At 43.9% G+C, this 10,061-nt stretch overlaps 1 protein-coding gene across 1 annotated transcript in view; it reads right to left on the bottom strand.

Moving 5' to 3' along the window:
- Positions 1 to 314: 314 nt before the first annotated feature.
- Positions 315 to 10,061, bottom strand: part of SLCO3A1 (solute carrier organic anion transporter family member 3A1) — a 138,433-nt gene continuing 128,686 nt past the window's right edge. The window contains exon 10 of the mRNA XM_053988417.1: positions 315 to 9,417. Within this exon, the coding sequence (XP_053844392.1) occupies positions 9,038 to 9,417 (380 nt within the window). The 3' untranslated portion in view covers positions 315 to 9,037. The remainder of the gene's footprint in view (positions 9,418 to 10,061) is intronic.

Raw genomic sequence — 10,061 nt, 5'->3', positions numbered from 1 at the left:
TTCAAGTTCCTCTGTTATGCAAGAATTTAGGATGCCTTTGTTCTAGCTTTCCTTTCTCCATTCATTAAACTTCATTGTGCCTTTCCCCAAAACCTGCCTTACCTTCTCTGCCACAGCCACTGCTTCACTGGACCTCCCCTCTGAAAGCACTGCACATGCACAGAACACATTCACCCCACTGTCATTTCTACAAACCTCCAACCTGAACTCTCAACCCTGCTTTTACTGAGACTGAGAACCCGCTGGAACAGTCAGAGCACCAGCCCAGCCAGCCAACCTGGGAGAACCAAAGAGATCATCCAGAGAAACAGGACAACAATGAAAATAGTGTTTTTAATATCATTTACAGCAAACTTACAGTATGTATTTCACATCACATATTTCTAAACTGCTCATCTGGAAAATATAAGCTGCAAAAATACAGAACACAGTATTCAAAATATATCGAGCATGTGGCTTCTCTTTTTTTTTTTTTTTTTAAGTCAATTGTACAGTGAAACATTTCCTTTTCCAAACCAGGTTTTGGTTTATTTTGGAAGTGCTGCTAAACATCTGAAAAATTACCAGCAGTCAAATTACCAGCACAGTTCAAAGACCTTTCTGAGGACCACTTTCCCTTGGGCACTGCAGGAAAACAGTAACCCCCAGCCTGTGAAGGGGCAGTGGCACGTGGGCTCATCCAGGTCCCGCAGTGCTACAGACTTATTTGTGGAGATGTTCTGTGCAGGAAGGACCTTCTCCACAGCCCACAAATGCTGCTCTGCCCAGGTGACTGTGAAGGACAGCAATGGCCTGAGGGACAAACACCATGGACTGGTCTGCTGCAGAGGCAGGTAAATACTCCTCCAGAGCTGTGGACCCTGCACAGAGCTCTGCAGGTGAGTTTCAAGCACAGGTGTGACAAACTGCATGGGGTTCATGGTCTCCAACAAGACAATCAGTGTGGAAGCACCCTTCATGCACTGATGGAAGACTGCATCCACACACCAGCTGCAAACACTTGTCAGAGAAGTCCTGAGCTGCTGAAGCCCAGAGAAACTCCCACCAACAACCCAGTTAAGAGATGCATCAGGATTTGGAGGGCACATGGCAGGCCTGCTTCGTGTGTGTGTTATTTTCTTTATTTACACCATGGAGAATGAGAAGGATGGATGAGGGAGTGAGTTAAAGAATAAAGTAGGTTCCTAATACTAGCCAAAACCCCAAGCCCCTCAATCTCTGTCAGAGACACAGAGGAGCCAGCTGGTCAAGAACTTCTTACCCTATATGCTATGAATTTTAAGCTCTTGAGTTTGCTCATCTGTAGCTGCCACTAAGGGCTGTCAGGCATGGGGAATAACCAGGTTACACAGGCAGGGCATGTGCTACTGGTCAAGCTCTCCAGCAGCAAAACAAAGAAAGAGAGATCAGCCACTGAAACCTGGCTGTTTCTCCACCAGGAATGAGGCATGGCCAAGCACTGGCTGGGCAGTCTCTTCTGCTCATGAACCACATCAAGAGCTGCTCTCCTCCTACCTGTGCAAACTGCCCCACTGCCTCTCCTCTGATTTCAGATGGTGCTCGTGTCTCACCTGCACAGGGCACAAGGAATTTTAGAACAGCCTTACTGCAAACATGCCCCATCTAATGCCATTTATGCATTGTTAGCTCACACGACTCTGAATGTCCCCGTGCCTGGAATGCGATATAAGTACATACAGCAGGGAATAAACCATTTCTGCAGACTGCATTTGACTTGTATCAAAATCCTAACGAACACCACATTTATTGTACTTTATTTACACGGTAGTCACGTATAATATAATACAATACAGCGTTCCATTTGCAGTGGTAGGCACTATGGGTTTTAAAATGTCACAGCTCTCCCTCTGCTCCATCCCACCCCTCCTCCCTACGGATGTGAGCTCCCTGTTGTGCGGTCCCAGCGCTGCTCCAGTTTCCCTCTGAACCTGCTCTGGGATGGCTCTTCCCCAAAAGCAGGTGAGGGAAGCTGCTTTCACGTGCTAACATGGAGACTCCAAAACTTTGGTGGTCACAGACCACTGGCAGACCTTAGCACTTGTCAGGGGCAGTCATGTGCAGCCTCCTCACCGTGCTTTGCACCAAAACACTGTGAAGGCAACGTGGGGCTGTAGCTGAGCTACAGACCCCTAGCACAGGGAATAGGCCACCCATGGTGATCACAGAGCACCATTTGGTCCTGCTGCAGTAAGACTTTAGGAAAAGGGCTGTGAGTCTCCAAGAGGGATCATCCTCCTCCTCTGATCGGGCAGGAAGTGTCACGGGTGAAGAACAGGGCTCATTTCTTCCTTCCAAGTTCACAGTTAAGAGTTGTGAGGCACCAAAAACACAGCACTGTTTGCACTGAGGGTAAATGCACTGCTGTTTGTGCGATGCCATACTGCAAGAGAGAACGGGTTTTGGGGGCTGAGACATCCGTGGCAGAGAAAGATGCCTTTTGCTGTCCCACCCACGGGCAATTCATTTGGGAAGAACTAAGATATATTAGGCCATATGCAACTCTCTTGATGCCCAAGAGGTTTCTGCTTCTGATCCAGGAGCTGTGCAAACATCGCAAATAAAATTTACAGCACCTGCTTCACCTCAATACCAATTCCTTTCTGTCTGGGTTCATACCCTTCTCGTGCTTGCTCTCAGCAATTACTCAAATGAGTGCTTTAACCAGTAGGAATACTGGGAGAGGCTGAGAATTTCAAGAATTTTTGAGAAATTTTTCCTGGGAAATGGACTGTGAGTTGGAAGCCAGCACTCTGGCTGTCCTGGAGCATGGTGTGTCCAGCGGCGCTCAGCCCACTGACACTGAGCAAGGATCCTCTTAGTCAATTCCTAATCACATACTTTTGAACTAAATATTTTTACTGATGAGAAAATTCCAGCTTAGGGAACTCAGGGAGCAGAAATAACCCCTTTGAGTTTTATGTCCATCCAGAACAAATCCCTGTGTGTGAATTATAAGAAAGCTTTTCCAACTTCTCCAGACCACAGATGATATGCAGAAACGACCTTGCACATACACTGGAGGCATTTTCTTGGTTTTCTCAGCAATTTGCAAGGAAGAAATAAAAGGGAGAATTAATGTGTGAAGTTGCTATAAATTATTTGCCGAGTTGCAGCTGACAAGTTTCTTATTGCTTCTTGCTATATGCAGATACCAACTTCGTGCAGAACAAGTCCAGCACTACAAACTGTTCAGGGTATGACAAAGCTTTTTCTTCTCAGGGTTGGACACCCTGCTCTGCCACACTTAATCTGAATAAATGGGGGAAACATCACAAACTCATCCCATCCCAAAGACCCCATCCCTGGGGTCACGCCATTCATCAAACAAATAGAGATTGAAGCAAAGCTTTGACAAGCAAAACGACATCAACATTACAAACATCCTGAAGTCCTACTCTGGCAGCCATCTAAATGGACTGCTCTGTCCACGTGGCTTCTCCTGAATTTCCTGTGTCTTTTTGGACTTTGCTCAGAGCGAAGCAGCCAAGGCAACACTGAAGCTGAAAGAAAAGCAGTCCATGTTCACACTCTGCCCCAGGAAACATCAGTATTGCTTCTGGGCAGGCACAGCCTCCTTCTGCTCCCCTGAATTCAGGGAACAGACAATGGACACAGATTTTACTTGGCATCACTAGTTAATAAAGGAGTACCTCATGTCTAAGAACTGCTGAGAGGCCATTTTTCAGCAAAGCAATTGTATTAAGACTCAAATTGGCTAGAAATGTCAGTGGAATGATAGAAAACATCATTTGCAGCCCAGAAGTTATAGATTTTAGGGGATATAAGAAGAACAAACTATAACATTTTGAACATATGTAAAACTAAGTGAGACTTGCTGGCATCCCAGGCAAATTTAAATGCCTCCCAGTAACTCTGGATACCTTGTATTGACTTGGCAGAGCCAAGCTGTGCTTTGCCATGGGGGGAAGGAAGAACTGTGGCTAGGGAAAGGAAGCTGATGGTCAGATTGGAAGAAAACACCCACAAACCATGGGTCTGGTGGAGGTAGGGCTATCCAGGAGCACAGAAGGGTGGATAATCCTTTCACAGACACTGAGTGGCTCAGTTACAATGTCCTTTCCTCCTCGGATCAGTGTCCACCATCAGATAAGCATGGCTGAACTGGCTCACACCAAAGGTTCCCATCTTAGTAAACTGCTGCCTATATTCCCACCACTTCTATCTTGGCTGCCAACAAAACAGGTGAGGCACAGCAGCAGTGTGGGATGCTGGGAGAGGTGAACCCACATTTAGGAAAGAAAAGCCAGAAGCCCTATTGCAAATGAGAGCAGGTCAGTATTATTGCTTGTAATCAGGGGTGCTCTGCCCTATGCACAGCAAGCTTGTGAGCTTTGCACACGTTAATCAGATCTAGAGAGAGAACAACAACAAACCTGCTCCTGTCTGCAAACAGAGTTCACATGAAATTAGGGGGATAGATGAGCACAGCTGCATTTAAAGGCAGAGCAGGAGTAAGTCTGGAAACCCTTGTGAATAAAGAAACAAAGCTGTTATCACATCAGTCCAGTGAAGCATTTGCACGTGTCTTTTATACTGACAATTCCCCATATCACCTGCCAAGAATATAGCAAACATCACACCAAGAATGCCTAAATATGAAGAAAATACCAAGCCAAACACACACAGCTGTGACAAACTCTCATATGGCAGCAACAGCTGTGGCTGACCTGGGGGCTAAAGCTTCACAGTGCTGGTAGGCTTCAGGTTGTTGTGGGCTGGCTGTGGAGTGAAACTGCTGGTTGTGAGATGGAGTTGCCTTTCTGTGTCCCAGGACCTCATTTACTGAGAGAAAAAAAATGAGTCTGTCTGAGACACAAAAGTGAACCTTAAGCGCATTGCCTCCACTGCAATGTGATGAACATGAAACTCTGATGGGGATAGGAGGGGGTTCAAATCACATTAATTCCCTTAATTTTTTTTTTTTTTTTTTTTTTTTTTTTTTTTTTTTTTTTTTTTGCAAGACAAAAGAAGTAAATGCATCCCAGCCATTTGGAAATACTCCAATCACTTTCTAAATGTCTGCAGACCATCAGTTCAATTTGGAAGCATTTTCAAGTGTAGCTAAGTCAGATAATGGAAGGTAATTCCTCTCTGCATCTTTCCCTTCTCACCTTCTGAGCAAGGTGAGACCCAACCACGATGATCAGCAGCAGCAGCACCGAGGAGTTTAGTGCATCTCAGAGGGGAATGGCAGAGGGAGGTCCCTGTTAGCTGAATTGCCAAGAATGGAAGGTTTGTGATATTCAAGTGATAATTCAAGTGATGGACTTTTCAGTCCCACTCTACATCCAAGATGTGCTGGGTAAAGTCAGAAAAATGGATGATTTCTATCTGTATTAAAAGAAGATTCTGGAAATGCATCACCTTGTTAACAAGGATGCAAAGAAAACAATTCCAGTGTCATCTGCACCAATTTTAGATTGGGGTCCCCTTTTGATTCCACTGGGGCTATTCCAAAGTGGTATCTGAGCAAGGGAAAGGAAACCCCAACCTGAAGTCATGCAAGGCAACTGGTCAATCCCAGAGAGACTGCAGAATCTCAAGCAGTTTGTTTTTCCAAACATCTCATTCCTTAGCAGACAGCCACATGGGGAACACAGTGCTTGGAAATGCCAAAAAGAACATTTCTGCTGAGACTGAGGCCTCAACAAACCCCTGAATTTCAATGCCCTTGAATATGAAGAAACAATTTCCGCCATTGGATCTGGACCACACAGCTCAGAGCATGCCCCTGTTTCTGCTCCTGGGAATAGGCATTTTTCTAACTCCATCCTTGTTTTTTAAGTTTCCTGCATGGTTAAGGCAGTTGCAGGATGGACGTGAAGTGCTGACAGGTGAAGGCCCATTAAGCAGTTTGGGAAGAAGGAGGATGTCTGACACTCTTCTTTTGTTATTCTGTAACAAAAATTGGGTTGTAGGCAAAAATGGCTTGTGGTTCGGAAATCAGAAAAAACCAAAATGCCTTCTGGTGTGGATGAAGGGTTTGGTCTGTGTATTTTCTTTCAACTAAAGCTCTATTCTTGTATCTGTACCAAAGCACTGACAGCAAAGCCCTTCATGATGAAGGCATCAGACCTAACCCTGGGGGGAAAAAAAAGAAAAGAGTGGGATGGGGGAAAAGATTTTCAAGAGTGCCATTATCAAAAGAAATAAAGTAACAATCATGCAGGAAATTCAAGTTACAGCTTAAAAATAACATAAGTAACCCCATTCAACTGCATCTCCCACACATACTAAGAGGAGAGATCAAATAGAAAAAGTAAAGAAAAACAAAAATGAAAATGTTATGTGCCCTGGAATCCTGTTTCTATAACTCTGGTCAAGGGAGACTTTTGACTGTAGCAACAAACCACAGCTCATGAACACTGGGAGTTTGTTTTACATCATATCAATCAGCATGCTATTCTCCTTCACCTTGGACTTTCAGAGGGGAAAATCATGAAATTGTGAAAGGGGTTATGAAATTTCAAGCAATCAGGCTTTTAGAAAGGTTCTATTCTGTGACATTTGTGTTTGAGTCTGAAAGTGTGTGTATAGTATAAAATTATGAGCTAACATTTGGAAAGACAGCAGTCTAAGTAATAAATCTGCAGAACGAAGAGAACTGTACAGAATGATTTCAGAGGCTTATACTCGACAATTATATATATTTTATGAGACAGTTATGCACCCTGTGCCTTTTTTGAATTCATTGCTTTATGGATGCAGTATCTCTATTTTAGCAGATAGGATATACTAAACCAATGTAATGGTCTAAAAAGCATCATTTACCACCCAACGTAACAATGGCACTGCATAGCTTAGTACTTTTTTTCCCTAAACTCCTTCATCAATTGAGTGATTCTTAACATGGCTGAAACCCAAGAATTAAATATCTGCAATTACAATATCTGTTGAGTATTTGGCACAATTGAGTTTATTTGATACACCCTTTTTTCCTGCCCTGTTGCTGAACATGTAATTCTGAGCATAAGTTGCAAGCACACATGTAAAGTCAATCAAGTGGAAGCAGTTTGATATTCTACACCCATGTTGCAAAGCCTGGATAAGAGCAAAGTCTGCTAAAAAGGTGCTGAACATGAGTGACAAGTTATCAACCCTCTGTAATTGTGCCAGCTCTGGGCTGCCCACTGCAGCAATGGACAAGGGCTTGGGGAAGATCAGCCCCTCTGCCACCTGCATGGAAGTGACATCCAGCATTTGAGTCAACATGCCAGGTTACTCCTCTAAACATCCTCAAGTTCACAACAGCTTCAAAATTCACACAAAAAAGGAACTTTTAATTATGATGCTAACCCTTAAAGCCCTTCTGACATTTAGTCCATAGGAAACAAGTCTGGTTCCTGGGAAAAAAAAACTTATCAAATCCACCAATTTGCATTGCTTCCCAGCAGGAATGTTTTGGAAAACAAAAATGTGCATAAAAAATGAGCCTGACCCCCACGTTTCTTGTGATGAGAGTTTCCCCATGGTTTTTGCAGGTTTAGGTAAGACTGCACTGCAGGAGCCAAGCCAAATCTGCTCCTGCATGGATGCTTTGTGGGGAGCTGAATGGAAGTTTGAGTTGCTCAATGCTGGCCAGCCTCTGCTCCCATAACCCAACCTTCCAGAGGGACACTATTCCCACATGTAGGAACAAAATGTGGCATCCAGGAGAGATTATTCCATCTTCCTCACATGGCTTCCACTGAAAGTCAGTGGAATTTCTCAGGTGAAAAATAAAACACCAATTGTGAGGGTTGAAGGATTAAGGTCAGTATTCCTCTCATCTTGTACATGCACACACACACACACACACACACGCTTTAAAGAAAACATCCACCACACAATTTCTAGATTGCAAATTATATATATATATCTTTAAAAACTGGAGAGAACATCAACAGCCTCTCCACATATATATGTATTCACTGAGTCACATAGAATATGAAAAAACTATATTATGTAAATCATCATATTATCTATAATTCTCCAACAGACAATTGTTTTTATAGAGACACAGTGCATTCATTCTCTTTTTTAAAAACATATTATGTGTCTTCATTGGCTTGGTAGCATATTAGAATGAAGGCGTATGGATAAAAAATGCAGAGGATTAAACAAACCCCTTGAGTCACATTAAGTTTTGGTGAATTAAACAGGATCCTTCCCCAAACTGGCATAAATAAAACCTCCTCATGGAAAAGTGTCAGCGATTTAAGGGTTAACATATACTCAAAAATAATTTCAAAAAACATCTTATTAGAGGACTACACAGATAAGTATTTGGAACTCATCCCCCTTTAAAAATGACAGCATGTTTGGCAAGTGTGAGCAAATGTCTTGAACTCTACTGGGTTTGAGATCTGAGCACGGTTATTCACAGACAGCCACGAAGCTGCAATCTGCGAATAAGCCTTGCCTGGAAGGACTTGGATACCCCTGACAGCATTGCTCCCCACTGGGAAGGTTTCCAGCAGCTTTCAAGGAATTTATTGTGGACTCGTGGCTGGTGACAGAGTGTGACTGGTGGAAGGACTCCAGCACCGCTCCCTCTTTGCCATCGAGGATGCAGCAGGTTGGAGCAGCACCCAGCCTGGCCAGCCCTGCAGGGCTCCACACACCCTATCTCAACTGGGAAAGAACCTATTGCTGTTATCACCTTGCTGTTATCAGCTTGCTGTTATCACCTTGCTTTCTCTACGCCTCGTGCCCAACTCTCTGCTGAACCTCTGCAGGTGCCCTCCTCGGAAGCTCGTACTGTCACCAAAAGGGGCTGGTACCCAGCCACAAGGGCTCCCTGCTTTCTCCATCACCCCACAGGATGTCACAAGTGATCCCATTAAAAGATGCTGTTCTCAAGAATCCTGGCTGGGTCTGACTTTGAGAAAAAGACAAAAGTTTCCTGTGTTGCCGTTGCTGTTTTGCAGTTGTTTCTTCTTCCGTTCGTGCTCTCTCCTTGTTTCTATTAAAAAGGACCCTTGTATTATTAATATAGTTCACTCCTCCACAGTCACTATAAAACAGACTCCATGTTTTCACACCACTCATGATCTTCAAGGTTATAGATAAATTTTGTCCTATGTGGTTGATTTTGGGGCACCGAGTCCCGCCCCAGATTGTCTAGGGTGAGAGTAGAGGCAAAAAACTCACTAGTGCTGAGACCACCTTCGTGGTTCTTGATGTATCTTTTATAGTTTTTCCTCAAGCACTGCCAGGTGGTTGTGTACAGGATGAATGCAAAGGACTTGAGGGCGATAGCAATGCTGACATACAGGTATCTGTAGACCACGTTGTCATACAGTGCACAGGCTCCTTGCTCGCCACAGAATGTGCTCCAGAACAGACACGTGGAGTCAATCCCGGCCCCGAAGATCAGTGGAGGTGGGATAAAACCTGCCAAAATAAGAGAGACAAATCATGCTTTTATCATCCCTGTGATAAAGAGAGAGGACGTGACTGCAGTGAGTGGAAAGAGGGTACTTTATCAAGGCTAATAGTCCCAGCTGCAGCCTGTGATTCTAATTTTTGAAGTTCTAAATCAACCTGAATGAAGTTTGTGGATGAGCTTTTAGCTTGGACTTAACATCTACAGAAGAGATTCCTGCTGATATCAACATGCAGCAAGGATTTTATTCAAGTTTGAGTGGCTTTTATTAAGCTTCTTGTTTGCCTAACGAGACTAAGTGGAGGGTAAATGAAAGAGGAGGAGGACAGCCTTGCAGCTCATTCTCTAGAAGCTGTCAATTCTGCACTTTAGGGTGATCACCTGAAGCATAGCATTCCAGTTCAGCACCTAAAATCAGCCTTGGCACTGAGATCCAGTTTTGGACCGTACCCTGACATAGCAAAAGGTTTTCTCTGAATCTAAGGAAAAGAAACAATAGCCTCTAATAGATGTCAAAGATGCCATCTGAAAAGAAGGGAAAATTTCAGAGTGCCATTAAATGAAATATCACAGCAGGATTCTCCCACAGCCACTGCAGCTAACTACCAATGAGTGTTTCTCAATCATAGTTTGCAGAAGAGCTGCAATCTTC

The sequence above is a fragment of the Vidua macroura genome, chromosome 12, assembly GCF_024509145.1.
Source record: "Vidua macroura isolate BioBank_ID:100142 chromosome 12, ASM2450914v1, whole genome shotgun sequence".
Lineage (NCBI taxonomy): Eukaryota > Metazoa > Chordata > Aves > Passeriformes > Viduidae > Vidua > Vidua macroura.
Note: the sequence above shows the minus strand (reverse complement) of the source record. Positions and strands in the feature narration are given on the sequence as shown.